The 21,211-nt window shown below is 44.3% G+C and overlaps 1 protein-coding gene across 2 annotated transcripts in view; it reads right to left on the minus strand.

The window, feature by feature from the left end:
- The window catches only part of MICU1 (mitochondrial calcium uptake 1), a gene marked incomplete at both ends in the record, with an annotated part of 79,715 nt that overhangs the window by 51,712 nt on the left and 6,792 nt on the right, over nucleotides 1–21,211 (minus strand). For both annotated transcript variants that reach the window (XM_079535318.1, XM_079535317.1), the window contains 2 exons: nucleotides 6,644–6,806; nucleotides 12,345–12,516. In XM_079535318.1, the coding sequence (XP_079391444.1) occupies nucleotides 6,644–6,806; nucleotides 12,345–12,516 (335 nt within the window). The remainder of the gene's footprint in view (nucleotides 1–6,643; nucleotides 6,807–12,344; nucleotides 12,517–21,211) is intronic.

Genomic DNA, 21,211 nt, shown 5'->3' on the forward strand with positions numbered 1-21,211 from the left:
ACAGGAGTTTGTACTTACATATATAGGAAGTTACTAAGAACAGCGAAATACCAACTAAAAAAACATGCCTAGTATGTATGCTAAAGGAAGAGACATAATATAAACTCAGTGCTCTTCACAGGTGTAACACGAGGTGCAAAAAAGGAGATTCAAAGGGGCTGTGACTGGAGGCAAGTACAGAGCACCACAGAAGGGACAGCAATAGACAGCAGCGGAGGAGTCAGCAACAAACCAACGCGTGGAAGTTCTAACTGCAAAGGATTGGCCTCAGGACTGGTTCAGCTAGCACAGATGTTTGCTTTCATGCATTTCCCTGCTTGTTATTGCACAGCATGGGAAACGAGAACATCCAGGTAGCATGAAGTTAACCCTGCAAGAGACACACCTATGGCTTTCTCCAACTCCATTCCAACATCCAAGCTGCCAGGTCTGTTCTCAAGCTGCAGAGCTCTGAGCACATCCATATTCGTTGAAGAAACTGTTTTCAGCATCACAGCTGCTACAGAATGGTGACTGCTGTTATTATCTGCATCATGTCAGGGTACTTCACTTCCAAAGAGAGGCCAATAACTTTGTTTTATGCATCTCTCAATGATGAGAGATTCACGTGCCACTTTTGTTGCCCTTTTTCATGTTGCTATGTCATCATGGATTGGAAGAAAGCATTACACACAAAAGCACAAGCACATTGGCTCACAGCAGTTCATTATGCTCACCTCACCTCCCAGCCACACACAACCACCCTTCTCTGCTGCATTACCTATACCACACATTAAGTTCATCTATAACATTCCCAGGAAAGCTCCTGACTAAGCTAATTCAAACACTCTAAAAGTTAAGCTCAAAAGGCATGTGTATGTCCAAGGCATACAGCTTTATTTCATACATTTTTCCCTTCTCTGAGTTTTTTTTTTTTTTAAATGGGCTTAGCTGCCTATTTTTCCACTACACGTTAATCTTGCAGGCTGACATAAGGAAATCAAAAGGTGGACTTCTGCCTGATGTCTATATTCTTCTTTTTTTACATTACATGCAAAAAAAAGAAGCCCCTTCCCAAGAAAACTTTAACACAGAAGGAATTCAGTGTACACATACGCTGTAAAGCTAAAGTGAGAGCCAGCAAAATGGAAAGGTTGCGTGAAGGAAGACCAATGGGAACAAGGAAAGGTAAGGGCATTAGTTGTTACATTTCTGTGATCCAAAAGGCAGTGTTCTAAGCTACAACTGCTGTGAAATGCTTCCATCTCAGCCTGGGGCTGCAAGGAGCTCCTGGCTGGGCCGCTGCCAAGGAGCTGCAGGAGCACAGTGCCTAGCAGCAGCATGACCTTTGCCACCATTCTCTACAAAGCAGAGGCTGGAGTGCCATTCTCCCAGAAACAGATCAAAGATTTCCTCCAGGAAGTGACCAGGAATTGTTTCAGGAGGTTCCTATGAGCCATGTTGCTTCATTAAACCTCTCAGTTGCTGAAAAGCAGCAGCTCAGATGCCACCAGGGCAGCTCAGTTCCAATGCTTATTTCTGCTTAAAACCACCAATGCGTGAGCCACAGGAAACCACCAGGAGCACCTGATGCACAACAATTTCTTTGTACAAAGAGCCTTCAGCAAGTTATTCAGCTAAAGCTTGGACTCCAGAGAAGAAAAATGAAAAAGCCAACTCCTTAGCACAATGAAAAAACCCACAGTATTGCTTGAAGACCAGCCCAGCATGAACCCATTTTGCAGGCCTTCTGCACTTCTCCTGCAAAGTCATCCCATGCCAAAGAACACCCACAGCTCACATTGGCTTGATCTCACTGCAGCTATTTTAGGCTCCTGAAGGAAATTCAGAGCTACGAACCACCCCAACCACATCTTTTACTTACATGAAGCACTGTGCAGCAGCTCACTCTTTGCCATACCTGGGTTTCAAGGCCCTTTTTGCTTACACAGCCACAGGCTCTGCACCAGCCATTCACCTTCAGGAGCAGGAATGATCTGCAACGACTTCAAAACCTGCCTGCCACAGCCAGTCTATTCATGGTCCTCAAGTACCACTGTACACCACTCCTACAGATTCTGATGGCATCTGAAATGCAATCACAGAACCAAAAGAAGCAGCAGTGCTGCCACAGGGGAAGCTAATGAAGCAGCATCACCCTAACTGCTACTTCAAATTAGATTGACACCACCCCACCACTAATTCCAAACATGTGCTGCTCCACTCTTATTTGCTTGACAGTAGATTTCCAGCACTAAAAAGAAAAACGTTTCAAAGTAAATCAAAATGACTTATACTCTCTGCCTGCCACACTGGGGAGAAGACCATTCAATAGGAGAACTCTGTAGTTGCTGCTTTCATTTGCAGGTGGGAGGGAAGTCTCATGGAGAAAAAAATATTGCTACAAAGAGAAACAACCCACAGAACAACCTGCTGCTACTCTTGTTCCACTCTAGTAAAAAATATGAAGTCAAATACTTTTCTATTTCTACTGATTAATGAACATGTACACACCACAGGTTCACTCAAAGCTAGCCATTACCATGCTGATAAGTATTTGAACAGTTTCTAAGCTCTTCATGTTTCCTGGAAAGAAAGCCATGGGCAGCAGATTATAGATCACAGTTTTGAAAGGTATTTAACAAACAAGCTTCCAGAAGAATGGATTTTCTGTGATGTCAACAGCTTTCCACTGTGATGGAGCAAGCTTTCAGCTCTCTAGTCCTTAAACCCTCATCAGATTTTCCACTGTTTGTGTAACAGTCATTCAAAGGCTTTTCCTTTCCCACTGGTTATCACGACACAAACTCTTCCTTGCAAGCAGATGAGCAAAAGGGCCAGTTAAGAAGAATGAAGCACACAACACGCTACATTAGGAAATACATTAGGAAAGGATAAAATACTGGACCGAGTTTTCCCATCCAAAGCCAAAACCCAGCTTTGGGTTTTTTTTTTTTTTTTCTGTTTTATTTTTTTGCTGAATTTAAGATGCATAAGGTTTGTCAGAGGACACCAACCTTGGGTATACACTACAGTTAGGAACTGTTTTGTTCACGTGCTCTGATGTATGCACTCATAACATAACGCAAGGGGAAATGGTCTTAAACTAAACCTGGCATCTCTTGTTTCCTCTTGGGTCTTAGACATCCTTGTTGCATACCTTTAGGTATCTATACAAGCCTAGGGAGTCCTTCTTCTCACTATAAGACTGAGAGAAAACTTGTCACAGCTCATGACCGCTTGCTCTGTAGAACATGAGATCTGTACATTTGAAATCCAACCCAAAAGAAGTAATAACCACACTCAGTATTGTGGCAACTCAGAAGCTATCTCATGTTCAGCTGCTCACGTTTGCCAAGTATGACAAATCATTTTTAAACCTGAAATCGACCTATACAGTCTGAGCAAAAACTTCCCCCTTGCTCCATGCAAAGTTTCAGAGGATTTCTTCCAGTGAGGCCACAAGAGCTCCATCACCCTTCAAACATTCACACACCAAAGCACTGCAAAGCATGAGGAGCTCTGCTACACACCAGAGAAAGAATGGCGAAGCTCCTAAGTCCTGCACCAAGTATTTCATTTTGTGACTCTACATACATCAAAGTGATACTGTATCTAAAGGTCTGTTGCATTAAGCTGATTTTTCCTCTTTTTATGTACTTTGTTACATAAGTCTTCATATTTTTCACAAATTCCACTCTGTAGAAGCCTGTACACCAATGCTGCAGTTCTGCCTTAGAACAACATGGCCTCAGCCAACAACCTGGAAGATCTCAGGACAGAATACAGCAGCTCACTCTGTTCTTCACAGCTCCTCTTCTCCAACACCATCCTCCTGCCTGCAAACATTACAGGAGCACAGCTGCTGCTTTTGGCAGCACATTCCTGGTTTCTTGCAGACAAAAAGAGAAAAACATTACAGGGATTTCAGGTTTTTGAGCTGCTGCAGTGTACGCTGGATCTTGAAAGACATCTATTACACAAGCAGGAGTCTGCATTAACTAAGGATGTTAATACGGATGGAAGAACAGAATTGGTTTGGGTATAATCTCTGTCTCTCTCTAGTGTGCTGCCATAAGACACACAGGTTTTTTCCTTCTTCTAATCCTTATAACAAAGACAAAGAAGCAAATGAAGGCAGTGGGATTTCCACAACCCAGCCTAGGCAGTCCTGCAATGAGCATCACCACCCCCAGGCACACAGCCAAGGTGTGAAGGCACAGGATTGTGTTATTGCATGGGACAAGAAGGTTATGGCTTTGCAGCACAAACCCAAGAATACCACTTGCAGAATACCTCAGGGTCAGTAGGACTGCAGAGAAGCCCATAATTCAGTTCAAGCATTAGCCCATGATTACAGCCCATATGATTACAGCCAGCCATGTGACTGCATGAGGAAGATTCCCAAGGAGCACCCAGGGATGAAGGCAGGATGCTCCCACCCAAGCGGAGGGCACACCTAAGTCATGACTAAGGGAGAAAGCAGCCCCAGCACTTCCTTAATCACCTATAATCTAGATTACCTTATGAGTCAAAAGCACAAAACAAATGTTCAGTGCAAAAACAAATCAGCCAGCAGGTAGCAGTATGTCTTAATGAAATTTCTGGTTTTAAAAATCAGATCTCTCATCTTTTACAACCGGCTTGTAAAACACTTGAGAAGGAAGGTTATGGCTGGTTTGACTTTACTGTGGCACTAAACGTTTTATTTTTCTAGAGTTCATTATGTATTTAAAAATCATTTACCACGATCGGCACTCATAAAGAACAAGCAACCTAGCAGTAGCTTAGTCTGTAAGCAAATGCACAACAGTAATAGTCCTCAAGACAGATCTTCAAGCCAACAAGATTAAAGGCTGCCTACCCCCCTGCTTTACCCGCTGATGGGCAGCCAAGGCCCAATTTCTCTCATTCCACTTTCCAAGAGTACCTGTATGACTCATGAATGTAATTTTTTCTCCCTTATAGACTTCTTTGTGGCACTGACCGGCAGCACTTGCAGACTACTAAAAGGCTGTGATGAGCTTCAAAGGGCCATTTGAGCAGCTCACCTAGCCAGAATGATAGTTACAGCATAAGGTCAGCTGCTCGTAAGACTGACAAATTGTTCACCTTTGTTTGTCTCCAAAGCAGATGCTGCTGAGCACTTCTTCACATTTTCTGCGTATGCTTTAAAATACACCAACAACTTGCATTGCATGGAAGTAGAGGAGAACGAGATGTCTTAAAACTAAGCATTGGATGGCTTCTATTTTTAATCTGTCTGAGAAAAAATAATTTAGATGGGAAGACTCACTTTCAACCAGGTGCTACTGCTTTTCAGAGCACTAATTCAAGGAGCTTCAGATGTATAAAATAGTAACAAATTCAGTAACCATGAGCATTATATTCTGTTTATTGCCCAAATTACTCCAGCACCAGTGAAACCATGTTACTCATTTAAAGAGCTACAGCCATTTTCAGAAGTTATTGAAGACATTAATCTCAGCACAAGTGTACAGGATTTATTTAGCAGCTGTCACATAAGTTACAAAAACATTTTTATAGTTGGTATATAAACCCCACTCTGAAAAAGTTAACATTTGGGGATTGAGGCTCTCCATTAATGCCTGCAGTCGGAAAAGGAGTTTCCTCCTTTGAGGTGCACTGTGGGAAAGTAAACAGCTTTCTTTCCTACAACTCAGCCAAAATATAAGTCTCCTGCAAAACAGAAGAGAAAATCTCCCCAAACCCCATAAAACTCAGCCTCTTACTAAATGCACAGGAGAGATTTTCATACTAAGAAAAAAACAAAACACTGCTCTTCACCCTGTTGCCTCCCAAATCCCTACAGGTGCCACAACTGATGTGCTTCACAGCAACCAACACAGAGTCTGGAGCAGGCAGAGAGGAACCCCATCCCAGCCAGCAGCACCACAGCCCAGTCAGGCACACAAGGCTGCCTGTACCCCTTTATGCACAAGATTCTCCTTACCAAAGCACCTCCTCCTACATGTTTAGGTACTGATCTGTTAGTGTTTCAACTGAAAAAATTCTTTCACTATTAAAAAAAAAAAGCAAGGAAGCTATCTCTTCAAGGGCTCATAATAAAGAGATCTGATATACTGCAGTAGTACTTGAAGCAACAGGAAAGAGATCAGGATAATCCTGTTTTTGGGAATAGAGTAGGGACAGCTAGCTTCAGGAGCTGCTTTCTGCCCCTAGAAGTCCTGGGTTTACAACTCCCAAGATGTGTACTGGGAGATCAACACAAATCTGAGTTATTACCATTATTTGGGAACACTGCAAGGAAACCTTGCTTACAAGCTTACACGGACACACGGCAGGCTCTGCTGGAGCAATGAGCCCAGCTTGTGCACAGCTGAGCTGGTAGCCCTCCACCTTACTCCTCTGCTCATCACTCCTCTGTTATCCACTTGCACTCCATTGCATTACCATAAAGTGTGGGTCAAAAAGAACTTCTTTACCAGGGCAGTACATCAGGCACTAGTCAGAGAGCAACCTCCTCATTTTGTGCGATGCATGGCAATATAACAAGACATGATAGGCAACAACAGAACAGTTTGACAGGGAATTTAAAGATCAGGTAAGAGGCTGCAGCTTACTCCCTGTTGCTGTACTAGTTTCTCCAGTTGCTACACACATCCACACACACCCCACTTACTTTCTGGTTGTTTCTCATTAGGTGTTATTGATCTCACGAAATCCTGCGGTGTCATAAAAACCTCAGATTCACCGTGTTCATTGATCACTTTCAAAGTGGCAAAGTATCGGAAGATTTTGTCTGGTGTGGAGTAGGCTCTGATTCGGTTCTCATATTCCATCACCTGGGAAATAAATTTAACCAGCATTAGATGCACAGTTTCACTTGAGACACCAAAACTAGGAGCTATCATTAGACTGTTGAAGGTTTTGCTACACTGCAACAAACTTGGGTGCAGCAGCAACACATCTGAAAAAAAAAAAAAAATAATAATGCTGGAAGGGTCCAAAATATCCTCCTATACTCAGCTTCTGGGCCACCAGAAAAACTGCAGGTTATCAGCTTGATGTCACAGGACTAAGAACAAACACTATGAGAATTAACTAGAGGAAAACTTTGCTTCCCCTCCATTATGAAGTACAAAGTGAAAATAATCTTGAAGACACCTTAGTATTCATCCTAAACGTAACAAAGCACCAATAGCAAGTTTGTTAACCTAAAGCATCTCAGCATTTTCAACCAAACTCACTGCTGAAGGGTGTGGCTCCTGACTGGTGTATGAACCGATGGAAAAAAAGCAATCATCGAGATGGGAGAGAATTCCACTTCCACACTGAGAACTGGAAAAAATCCCTTGGAGCCACAGCTGTTAGCTAAATCATTAACCCTTTTTTTCCTTCTTTCCTACCACCTTGCCTAAAACCCACATTTGAAATGTTCCTCAATTAGCCCACTTGCTCATTTGTTTGTTTTTTGTTGCCAGTAGTGATTTTGTACCTAGAACTATTTTCCCCCAAGTGTACAGCTACAATTAAAGAAAACAGAAAGCTTTTATAAAGAAAATCACTCCCTCTGAGAAAAAAAAGGCACGAAGACCCACACTCTGTTCCATGTTAGAGCATACAGCTTTCTTTGTTAGTTTGGCTTTTCATTTCTGCATTATTATAAACCATGTTTAGTCTGTTATGTACTTGAAGCCTTCAGTACTTCTGGTCAAGAGCCACAGAATAAAACCAACAATCTGCTGGAAGACACCAGGCAAGATCAAGGGTACTGCCAAGTCATCTGTAGATCATTTACTACTTTGGTCCTCTTTCAGCTTTGTCCTTTAACCTTAACAACATTTCCACCCTGGTGTTTATCAGAAAGAAAGCAGCCTCTATAATCTGTCAAAGGGCTCATAATCCCCTGCCCAGGGAGCACAGAGCCTTTCCCCAGCACATGTTGTAGCTCAGCCCTCCAGCACCCTGCACCAAGGGTATGCTGTGCTGACAGCAAGTCCCACCTGGCACCAGTGGTGATACTTGATGTGGCTGTGACATTATCTTAAGCCCTCCTTCCACTCTTCCTAGCACCAGAACAGCTAGATGGCCATGGCCACCAGGAACACAAAAACATCCCTACAACCAGTTTCCTTCCCTGCAGCCATCACAGGCAGTTCACAGAACCTCTCTCTCACCTCTCTCTTGCCTTTGCACCCTACAGACTTAACACAAAGTCCTCAAAGACAGCAATACTGGGTGGAGTCCAACTTCCCTATTGCCTCTATACCTGTTCTGAGATCTTCCTAAGATGCTTCTCAGCAGGTCTGTGGCTGCCAACTGCTCTTGGTTTTAGAGCACGGGTCTTGCCACTGCTCCTCCCCAATTGAAGGTACAAAGCCTGACAGTTGCCTCCTTACAGGAGGAGAGTCACTGCCAATTCTCCTACCCCTGCCTTGGGGAAATCTTCAAGGCCTCTGCTTTACTGCAGCGAGGCAGCTAACGTTCTGCATTCATTTCAGGCACAGCAACTTTCCAACACACCACTGAGGTTCCACACTGCATCCTCAAGACCATCACGATCACCTCTGGCAAGAGAAGCAGAGTGCCCCTTTACTACAGCAGCCCTCCCATTCCACTGTCACATACTGCAGAAGGCAAAGCTTCCCCAGCTGACTCCCAGGCACTCATGAGGATACAGTTATGAACACACAGCTTGAGAGCAGAGAAGATTCCACTCCTTCAAATGAGCTGCTGAACATCCCTGAACACAAGAATGCAGCAGGTGGAGAGCTGACCATCTTGTTTTGGATTCAGCCAGAGTATCAGACAGCAAAGAAGCAAGTGTAAGGGTTTTCTAATGGCACGTCTTCCTGAAAACATACAAAGAATGACTTTGAATAACTCAATCTGGATCAAAAAGTGTCCTTCTAACACATCTGTTTAGCATCCAACAAGCTGTTCTCATCACAACTGCAATCACTTCTTCCCTACACTTCCCAGAGAAATGAGCAAATGCAGCAATACACCAACCCTGCTGCCTACACTGAACTCCCCATCACCTCACTGCAGACACATGATCTCACTAACTGGCAAAAACTAACCAGTATGCTGTACAACCTCTGACCACAGGGCTGGGCTGATCACAAAGGCAGCTCCAGAAAGGAGTGGCTGTGATCTGGCAAAGGGGAACAGCTCCCTTATTCAAGATTCTGGAAAGCAGAAAGCAAGCATTAACAAGGATGCCCTGCCTATGACATATTAGGTGTGTTTTTCCTTTCCAAAGGAGAGAAAGAGCATTTATGTATGCACACACCCTGTTTGTGAGGTTTTTACACTAATTCTAAACAATCTTGACAAAATTATCCTATTCAAGCCTCTTCCCACAGCCCTCTTGCCAAAATATTCCAGGTACACTCCTGGCAAAGTACACATCCATATAAGCTTCCTTCCCCTGTTCCATAGAACCACAGAACTGTTCGAGTTGCAAGGGACCTTTAAAGGCCATTTAGTCCAACCCCCCTGCAATGAACAGAGACACCTACAGTTCCAGCAGGCTCTGTCCAGCCTCACCTTGGGTTTCTAGAGGGATGGGGCACTACCACCTCTCTGAGCAACCCACTGTACTAGCCCTGGATGCAGTGGAGACCAGCCAAAAATGGTAGACTCATCCCCAGAGAACTTCAGTCTCCTGCAGCAAGGGGCCCCCAGACAGTATGCAGCTAGAAAGGAAATGTCCCTCTTTGGCATTTCTTTAAAGAGCACAGAGAAGACAGATGAGCTAGTGATCCCTATTGCTTTACAAAACTGAAGCTGCTGTTGAGACTGTCATGTTTATGCTAAGCCTTGGGTTAAAAGGAAAAAAAAATCCCACACAGACACAAAAATAAAGCTCTAAATTAACATCTCTATTCACTTCCAGAGCATCACTGAGGCCTCCCTGACTACAGAGAAAAGGATCTCTGGCAGTCCAGCTTCATTGCACACCCCAGGCACACTAACAAGGTAGATTAATTATTGTTTGTTCTCATGGAGTTTCCTGCTGTAACACACACCAAGTCTCAGCAGAATTACTGCTCCCGAGGCAGCATACCTGCTGGACCCAGCAACTGCTGTACACAAATCTCCATAAAGCATGGAAGATCTCTAACAAATAATAAATCAACCTGCTTGTGTGATGCACAACCTGCTTGTTAACCTCTGAACGATGAAAGCCCTTAAACCACCTTTTCCTTTTCTGCCCCACACAGCACACACCACAATGGCACATGCTCTGGACGAGTCACACCAGCCCTACACCCAAAGATTTGTATTGCAGTTTCCTCCTCACTGAATCTCTGTCCAAAACAGCAGTGTCATTTCTCATCTATTATTTCACCGCTGATCAGCTTCATTAGAAACAACACTGGGATAAGAAACAAGCGTTGAAAATTAAGCTTAATTGAAAGCATTTTTCTCAAGGAAAACTCCCACGCTGTTTTCAATTAATTACATGAAAAGCTGGGAAATTTTTTATTGCACTTTTGCTTTTTGTTTTACTGAACATACAGAAGAGCCAGGCGTTTCCTGGGCACTACACCCAACTGATGCGGAGCAGGATGCCCTGGGAACAGCCCTGTGTGAGTCAGGAGCTGGGCACACCTTCCTCTGCCATCAGAACACCCAGACAGACTGACTCACTGCTCCAGCACCAAGCACCCACCCCCACTGGGTCTGCTCAGCCACAGAGCGCAGTGCCTGGGAGGCCACTGTTCCCATCGTGCATTTAATGAAGCAGAAGCAAGACCAGCACTTGGTTCAGAAAAGGTACACCTGGTTTTCAGGCTGGAGAGAAAAGGGCCTGCATTTGAAAGATTGTGAGATCTGTTTTAATCTGTACTCTTCCCACTGAAGCTGCTGCTCCCAAGTCAAGCAGGCTGCACGCTGTTCCCAACATACCCCTTTGGAACCCTCCATGCCTGGCTCCTGTCTTACTTGGAAGCACAGCCACATTCCTCCTGCCTATTATGGGAAGGAAGGAGCTGCTCAGCATGGGCACTGTCTCCTAACAACTCACTGAAAGCCCTAGCTTGCAAGAGAGCGTTCCCCGGCTTCTTCAGCCAAAGCAACAAACCACATAAGAGGGCTCAATCACTACACTCACTATATTAAGATGTGTTCTTTCTGAAAAATAAAAGCATGTGTGAAGGTGAACCACATTTCTGCTCTTTGCAACCTGCCTCCATCTGCCCACAGTGAAGAAATAATCTACTTTTCTTGAGTGGTACTGGCACAAGTGAAGCCTCTGCTGAGGCTGTCAAGCTACCTGACCATGAATTGACAAGAAAAAATAATAAGAGGAGCTGGGAATTCATATTCCCTGGACAATTCTGAAAACCTCCATGCAGTACCTTGCAACATAAATTCAGACCAGAATGTCACAACAGGGAAAGTTCACAGTGCCAAACATCACATGGCAACCAAAACTTGTGTAATCTAATCAAGAAGAGAATAAGATTCAGCAGCCTCAAACAAAAGTTATCGCGCTTTTTTTGGTTGTTGTCTGCTTTTTCTGGTTTTTGCTTGTTTGTTCTTTTTTATGAAAAGCTGTTAAACTATGACTATCCACAATTTAACACAATGTGATGCAGCCTCCAGGGTAAGGACTTAAAATAATCACCAGAAACAAATTATACAGAGAAGGAATTGTGAAAAGCATATACTCCCATTGTCCTCTTTGGCACTGCAGAGATATTAAATCATCAAACATAGCCCAATAAAACTGACATCCAGACAGGCTTAAAAAATAAAATACTGCAGCCTGCCAACTCTCAGTTACAGGACATTCCATCAGGCCAAATTGTACATCCTGTAATAACAGGATGCTTACAGATAGCACCAAACCAGGCAGACACTTCTGAACAACGCAAAGCTCTTGGGATTACCCACCAGCAAAAGCAGGTCACAAGCTGACGATACAACTCATTACTCAAACGTTTCTCCTCTTAAGAGCACATCTCATACAAAAATTAAATAGGCACAGCAGACAAACGGGATGCTTGTAGGTTTAAAGCCATTCACTGGTTCTCTATTCTGCATTCACCACCCCAGCAGCTATGAAGCAGAGAGCCATCCCTCAGACATCCAACAGGAGGGAAGCAAAGGGGTGCTGAGATTCAGAGGCTCTGTAAGATGTACTTCCCAAAAAGGCAGGTTTAAATTTCAAGAAACTCAAAGGTATCATGTGAAGAAAGGAGGTTCCCAAAATACAACAGCCATTTTAGAAAACAAAGACAAGCACAGCCCAAAAGCCTGAATGTCAGTCAGTGCTATATTAAAGATGAATAAAGTGTTCTACAAGTTCACCCCGTTTTTCCACTGCCATGCAATTGCTGCAGGTATAACATAACCAAGTTTCTCACCTTACGATCCCTGAAGCCAGAACACTTCTTCTTCTTCCCTTCTGGCTGAGACTGCTCACTGCCCGATGCCACGGCCTTCCCGCCCTCATCGCTCTCCCCCTCCTCCTGGTGCTTCACTTTCCCACCTGGCTCTGCCCTTGAGCCACGGTTCACAGAGTCTTCTGCATAGGCCCTGCAGTGAGCAAAAAGAAAACGCAGTTCAGAAAGTTAATGAGAAGACAATTGGGAAGAGCACAGCGTTATTCCTCTAGCCCTAAATTCCACCACTTTCCCAAAAAAACTGAAGGATTCAGAAAGAACAGGATCTCCATTTCAGCACAGCTGATGCTTTTTTTTTTTTTTTTTTTAATCTCCAACAGTCAACAGCTTTTTTATTTCTCTCTTCTACCAACTCCTCTAAATCCCAATATTTTGGGATCTGCAACAACAAAAACTGGAGTTACTTATCTTCACACTAGAGGCTCTCTATGGACAGGACAAAGAAAGGACCCTCTCTAGTGTCAGACAAGATCATCAGCAGCCCTTTCTGTAGCCAAGGCACTACTCAAAGTCTCACTGTCCAAGCAACATGCAGAACAACCAGCTAACAGCGTGGTTAAACAGAAACACGATCCACTCACAAACCAGACAAGGCCACATCTTTCCTACACCTTATCTGTAAGGCAGTTAATAACCAGAGCTCGGACCACATCAACCATCAATAGGGATACAATCACTACACATACATTAACTTATCACAAACTTTGTAGCTAACAGTTTGGTTAAACTTACCCTTTCTGAGGACTCTAACAGCTTGGGCAGCCATCCCAGCCTGCCTGCAACTCCAGCTAAGGTACCATTACTTCTGTGTTCCTGGGGATTTACTTTGGACTAATCACACATACAGGGCTCACACACAGCTGGGTGCTGCTCATTAGACAGCAGCCAGCAAAGGAAGACTGGTGCTTTGTGCTCCCTGCAACCACAAACATGATTATTTACAGCAGCATGACTTGGTTCAAAAAAAAAAAAAAAAAAAAAAAAAAAGCTGCCTTTTGAGGAAAACAAAAGCTAAACAGGATTTTGGAATCTCAAGCTTCAAGCAAAAGGCTCTGCTTGTTTCATCCTACCAGCTTCCCAACAAATAGACACAGAATGCAAAATAGATAGAAGTGTATACACCTCTCCAGCAACACAGAGCTTTGCAACAACCTCAGCAGGTCACATTCCAAAAAGAAACAAAGCAGGTTCTCCTTCAATTAATTTAGATGCTATGAAGGTAAACAACTCTCTCCTTACTAACATTCAATAATTCACCAAGTTATAGTATAGCATTAATTTCTAAGGGCCAAACAAATCCCAAACTTCTGCCATGGGAAAAACTTACCCATGGAAAACTAACAACTTTATAGAACAAGCTCCCAAAGAGCGTGCTTCAGAACAGAGAGGATCACTATGAACGCAAGCTAATTTTTGTTCATATTGTGGTAACTACTGCAGCAGACTACCAAAAGCACTCCAACAGCTGCCACCAAGTGCCCAGCACTGCTTTGAACACAACAGCCCACTATCTTACAGCTGGGTAAAGCAGTTCAGAGAATTCTAGTTCTGAAGTGAGAGAGAATACATCAAATATAACACTGGGATAGCTTTATTTAATATAAAACACACAAGAGCTTGGTGAAGAAGTGTACTAATGAAGCCTCTTTGCACAAAAAGGAGAGTAACGTGCCAGCCTATGCTTCCTGAAAAGGTCCTGAGGCTTTAAGTATCACCATCTTTAAGACTTCCACTGAACCACATCTGGTTCCAACTGCACAGCAGTTGGACAATGTGGGGAGCAAACCAGTGAGCACACACTGTTTCATTCTGGCCAATGCACAGCTGGCTCCAGCTGAGACTCCAGCAGCAGTGCTAACAAGGAAAGCCCTTCTCTGCAGGCAGGACATCAGCCCCAGGCAGCTCAAAGAGAATCCCTTGGGACAAGGACCTGGGGACAAAAAAGCAGTAAAAAATGATTGCTTGTATATACAGCTAAGCTACTCCATATTAAACATGCCAGAGGAGAGCTGTCTCAGGAAGATTTGCTGTTGTAACACTTGACTGACAGCAAAGCAGGGAAGGGATAAATAAAACTTACAAATCAAACATTTTCAGCAAAACCTACGCGTTCCTTCAATCCATCTTGCTGTCAAGCTAGTTGGCTACTGTGATGCAGACATAGGCTCTTCAAACACAGTAGGCTCCCCATCCTCCCTCCCCCCTTCTAGTTTATCTCAGTAATTAACTCTCCTCTACAGATGGATCACCTTCTCACCATACATGCAAGATGAAATATGAGAATAAAAGCAGAATTCATTGCCTACTTCACAAGCACAGTTGCAAACAGTATCTGTTATTCCTTGCCTCCAGGCCACAGTCAAAACTACTCACCAAATAAGGATCTGCTCCCCACGTACACCTACAGTGAGGTATTTCATATCCTGCACAATCCCCCTCCATTTCAAATCTTGGCTTCCATCACCTGCAACAACCATTCTGCATCCATATAAAGGAGTTCTTCAGCGCAGAATCACAGAATCACCCGGATTGGAAGGGACCTCAAGGATCATGTAGTTCCAACCCCCCTGCCTAGCAGGGCCACCAAACATACACATTTAGATCAGGTTGCCCAGGACCCCGTCCAACCTGGCCTTGAACACGTCCAAGGACGGGGCATCCACAACCTCCCTGGGCAGCCCATTCCAGGGCCTAACCACTCTCCTTGTAAAGAACTTCCCCCTAACATCCAACCTAAATCTTCCCTCCTTCAACTTGGATCCATTTCCCCTAGTCCTGCTATTGTCAGCCCTTTTGAAGAGTTTACTCCCCTCCTGGGTGTAGGTTCCCTTCAGGTATTGATAGGCTGCAATGAGGTCGCCCCGCAGCCTTTTCTTCTCCAGGCTGAACAAGCCCAACTCCCTCAGCGTCTCCTCATAGGGGAGGTGTTCCAGCCCCCTGATCATCTTAGTCGCCCTCCTCTGGACCCTTTCCAAAATCTCCATGTCTTTCTTGTACTGAGGGCTCCACACCTGGACGCAGTACTCCAGATGGGGCCTCACAAGAGCCGAGTAGAGAGGGACAATCACCTCCCTGTCCCTGCTGACCACCCCTCTCCTGATGGAGCCCAGGATCCCATTTGCCTTTCGGGCTGCCAGAGCGCACTGCTGGCTCATGTTAAGTCTCTCGTCCATCAGGACCCCCAGGTCCTTCTCTGCCGAGCTGCTCTCAAGGACCACTCCTCCCAGCCTGTACAGGTGCCTGGGGTTCTTCCGGCCCAAATGCAAAACCTTGCACTTTGCCGTGTTGAACCTCATTAGGTTCACCCGAGCCCGGCTTTCCAGCCTGTCGAGGTCCCTCTGAATGGCATCCCTTCCTTCCACTGTATCAACCGCACCACTCAGCTTGGTGTCATCAGCAAACTTGCTGAGGGCGCACTCAATTCCCTCATCGATGTCATTGATAAAGATGTTAAAGAGCACCGGTCCCAAGACAGACCCTTGGGGGACACCACTTGTTACCGGCCTCCACTTGGACATAGAGCCATTGACCACCACCCTCTGTCTGCGGCCTTTCAACCAATTGCTTATCCATCGGGTCGTCCACCCATCAAATCCACATTCCCTCCAATTTGGAGATGAGGATGTGGTGGGGGACCATGTCAAAGGCCTAGCTCAGGTCCAGGAAAATGACATCGGTTGCCTTCCCTTTGTCCACCAATGCCGTCACTCCATCATAGAAGGCCACAAGATTAGTTAGGCATGACCTTCCTTTGGTGAAGCTGTGCTGGCTGTCTCGGATCACATGCTCATTCTTTATGTGATTGAGCATGTTGTCCAGGAGGATCTGTTCCATGATCTTCCCAGGCACGGAGGTGAGACTCACCGGCCTGTAGTTCCCCAGGTCCTCCCTGCTCCCCTTCTTGTATATGGGAGTGACGTGACCCTTCCTCCAGTCGTCCGGGACCTCACCTGACAGCCACGACTTCTCAAATATGGTGGAGAGCGGCTCGGCAACCACCTCAGCCAGCTCCTTCAGGACCCTGGGATGCACGCCATCTGGCCCCATAGACTTGTATTCATTCAGTCTTCAGCGCAGACACCAGCACAGGCAAAAGAATCCCTTGGTTCCAGAACCACACCTTACTACACTGCCACCAAGACTCCGCAGCCGCTTTTGGGCACAGCCACTTGCCAGTCGTAACCTTGTTTCCATTCCCCTGCTCAAGTCAGCATGCCAGCTCTTCAAAATCAGCAAGAGCAGGCCTGCTGCTACAACTTCTACACAAAGTGGGGACAAAAGTGATCAAGACCCACTTCACTGCACACCAAGATGCCAATCTTCTTCCACTTAGCCTGCTTGTCCTGGATGCAAGCTGCCAGGCTTGGAACCTTCTGGTCTCCTTAGGGTTTTTCCTCCCTGCTGAACAAATTTGAAGGAAAAAAGTATTTCTCACCTACCTAGTACTCTCTTAACTCTTAGAGAAAGCCAACAATCAAGCTTAAGACAGCATTCATCTGCATCAAGGGAAGATCCTTAGTTACCACAGTGGGTTTACTCAGTGCTAGCTCTGCAAATCATTCTTCAAGAAAGCCAAACACGCAACCATAGGATCTACATCCAAGAAGGATCCTGAAATTTGTACCAGGGACTGGAAAAAGGCTCCAGTTGCAGCCTTCCCATTTAAAGAAGTTACAATCCCTCCTTTTGAAGAGCTTTTCCAGAGTTTCTAGATAAATCAAACAAAAGTATTTTGAAATAACAAAGTATTGTGCCAGAGACAACAGTGCTCAGTTATTCTAATCCCAAAAGCAGCACACGAGTATTCAGCTACCAGATATTAAGTAGGCTCAGAAGGAAACACGGAATCTAACTAACTTGGGCATTCAGGTGTCAGCAAAGACCTTGCCACAGAACCAGAAGCAGGGGAGATGAATCCTGCCTGACAGATGCACTCTTCAGTAGAACAGAGCCACAGTACTCCTCGCATACAAACATCCTATCTGGAGACATCTCTGTGAGGTTCAAAGCCACTCCAGGCTTTCATAATGAAATGCAAGAGCAAGCTTTGTCTGGTTTGGATACAAGAGACAAAAATACACATCCTTCAATAATGGAGAGACTAAGTGAGAAGCTGTCTCATCTTCAGCTCCACCACAACCAATGATTAGTACGATACTAACCTAAAATGATGAATATCAAAGCCCAGTTTTTCAGGACTTTCTTTCCCACAGAACTTTTTACTTTTTTACTCCCTTATTTTCCAAAGCATTTAATATTAACACAAGTCAACACAACTAATTTGTGGCCAGAACTGTAATGAAAACATGACAATATTAAGACAGGCTCCAGAAACTAATAATTAGATTGAGGAGATGGCTCTTGGACACCAGCCATAGCCCAAAATAGATCCAAGAGTATAAGGAAACAGCAGCACAGTCTGTGAGACATGCACACCCTTCCTTCCACCCCAGCCAGCACCAGGCACATCCCTGCTGAGGGCCCATTCACAGCCACTGAAGGGGCATTCAAAGAAAGGCTGGATGAAACCTAGAGAGCAGCAGAAATAGTTAAGAGCCCAGAACAGCATGGGAAAACTTGACCTAAAGTCATCAGGTTGCTATTAAAAAAAAAAAAAAAAAAAAAAAGGAAGACGAGATAACTGCAATATGTATAAAACAGCTGCTGCAGGGTTTGTTGGTCTGCTAAGGACAGGACGAGCAGCAGATGTGCTTTGGGACACCATGAGGTTAGAGATTTGTACGCTAGAGAAAAAGGGAAAAGCACGTGTTTACATACATGCACGCACAACCTGTGTAAAGTGAGGAGAGGGAAGCAGTAGAATCAGCTGTGGGATAGCATTTACTCCATCTCTGCTGTTCGTTCACCAGTAAATTGCTATAAATAGGCAAGACAGCTGCCTTTCAGGACCAGGCTGGAGGCACCCAGCCTTGTCTTGGCAGCAAACAGGCTGACAGCACACACTCCCTCCCACTCCCTTTACTCTGGGGGCTGGCACCAACATGTAATGCAGATGGACAGGCCAGAGTGCGAGTACCTCCTCTAGAGCCCCCTCTGAAGGAGACTGCTGTGAAGAAGGTGAACCTGAACTGTTTTAGGTCACTCTTACCAGCTAACTCAGCTCATGCAGGATAATGTGCCACTCCTCAGAGACATCTTCCCACCAGCCTGCAGAGGAAAATAATTACTTTGGAAAAGGTTGCCAACCCTACTGACACACTGGAGGCATCCCGCTGATGTTACCCTTATGAACTGTAAATCTCTGCACCGTAAGTTCTTAAGCCAGGAAACACTGCTTATGTTTCCAAGCAGAGCTCACCAAGTAGCAGACAGGAAGGTACCCCTGGGTTGCAGCTGACTGATGCACATGGCCACAGCTCAACTACATCTGACACAGGAAAAAAAACAAGCCTGAAGCCACAAGCCTGTGTTCTGCACCTCTCTGGTGTACTGCTCACCTAAGCCTCTCTTTATCCAAACTGTACTTTAAACATCAACAAGCTCAACAGCTCCTTCCCAAATATTACAGCTGCTTTCACTCAGTGCTGCAACTCCCCTTGAGCCTGTCCCTGGGCATTCAGACAGCATGGTCAAGAGGGCCAGGTAATCTTATAAAGCTGCAAGGTGGGTGGAGACTGCAAGAAGCACAGGAACCCAGATCAGAGCTGGCATTCCATCCTCCACTCCTGGTCCTCCCAAAAGACAGCAAGCTCACCACAGATCACAGCTGTCAGACAGCAGATGTTGCTTTCAAGAAATAAGAGTATCTTATGTTGGAGAGTAAGGAAGGCAAAGCATTCTCCAATTCCCACAGACTTTTTAAGGGGCCCCACATAAGGACAGAACACACTTAAGGCAATATGAGCCCGGCTTCTTCAGGCTGAAAGTTGAGCCAGATCACAGCCTAAGAATACAATTATCAACTGCTGAAAACAGTTTTATGGGATGTTTAAAGCTTACACTCAAGGATGAGAAGGACACAAAAATTACAACTTAACTTTGAAAGCAAACGCTGTAGAAACAAGGTAACAAAAAACAGGAAGGACAAGACAACAATGTTAGACATACTTAGTATAAATCAAAAGCTAAGTACTGTACATAACTGGTAAGGGGCACAAACATCCAAGCAGGGGATAATGCCCAACAGAATATATCTTTTTACTGTCAAAGTTGTCAAGAACAACAGGAGCATGTAATAAATGAAGATTGTTTACTGTATAACTGGAAGTGACAGATCTATGAAAACAGCAAGTGTTCACTTTGAAACATCATGGCTTACATTCTCTGTATCCTGACATTCTCAGGAGAGCAGACTTTCTCCACTTAAATGGGGCTAAGATTGACCTTACAGAGCAGCACTGTAGGCATGTATTTCTACCTTCCTACAAGAACCTGAGGCTTAGTTTTATTAAGAGCAGGCCAAGACCTTGTTCCTGGCTGTCATGGATACTCAATAAGCTTTAACTTGGTGTTAATCATATTTGAAAAGACCAACAGGGCAGTGGGTGCAATGACAGATTTGTTAATTAGGCTTTTTAGTTACAGGACTGTAAAGAATATAGTGACAAGGGTTTATAGAAAGCAAGTTTTACGCTAAACAGATGTCATTTCTTGATGAGATTACCAGCATTGCTGTAATAAATCCAAGTTCCCATGTACATTTCATTTACTATTAAATGATACTGTGATGAATAAGCCAGACAAAAAAAAAAAAAAAAAAAATCAACATTGCACATTCAATAGATTAAAAAGAGGTGAATAACATATCTATACACAAACATTTGATCATTGAGTGGGTGAGCTTCTCCCCAGCTCTGATAAGGGTAAATTCCTGGCCTTGTGCCATCTTCTACTAATGATCTCAAGGACAAAGTCATTGAGTGCCTTGCCATCCATCAGCAGAGACTGACAGCTTCAGTTTTGCTTGCTCTGCAAGCTGAACACAAGCCAGCACACAACACCCATGAAGACAGCCAAAGAGCAAGGGGAATGTCTGGGAACAACAACAGACATGTCCACAAGGCTGGTTTCATATGCCCTAGAACATGTGTAAGTACAGGAATCTCACATCAAGGCTCAATGTTACACACTGCTCCTGTTCAGTACTTCAGGGAAGCTGTCTGCATTAGGTCTATTCTCACCTCCAGCAATCACATGCTTTATTTGCATGGCAGCACTACTCATTTAGCAGTCACATTACATACACCAAATATACACTTAAAATACTGATGTGATCAGTGACTTTCAGTATTTACTTGCTGAGTTTCTTGACAGTATTTAGTTTCTCTAAAGACAGACAAATCAGGTTTCTTGAATAATGTAAAATATCAACATAAGTCTATTGATCCAAAGACCACTATTTTTCATCAAGCTTAATGAGCCCATACTGATAATTAACCACTGTTAAGAAATCTTAGGCAAGCACCCAGTCTTCTGGTTGTTGACATGTTGACAATTGACATGAATTCTCATCAACATCTGTGCTACAAGCCATGAAGTGAAAATGTACTACAACATTAATCACTGCAGCATCTGGTTTTATTCTGCCAGCTACAAGCTCAGTCCTACAAAGCAAGAAGAAATTGGTGAGCCCACTCACATGCACTGAGAAAGGCACATTTCCACACCAGAGCACTTTATAGGCACCCAACACGCAGCACTTGTCTTCATGATCCTGCTTTTCAATCCATCTTCATTTCCATTAGGAGGACATGAGAACAGGAGAGCAAATACAGAGCTAAGGTAAGTGGTGTTGCCTGAGTGCTGAACTTATTTAAGAGAGTTTAGAAATGAAGACTAACTTCAGCAAAGCAGTGGGGAAGAAAGTG

Source organism: Tetrao urogallus (genome assembly GCF_951394365.1).
Source record: "Tetrao urogallus genome assembly, chromosome: 5".
NCBI classification, from domain to species: domain Eukaryota; kingdom Metazoa; phylum Chordata; class Aves; order Galliformes; family Phasianidae; genus Tetrao; species Tetrao urogallus.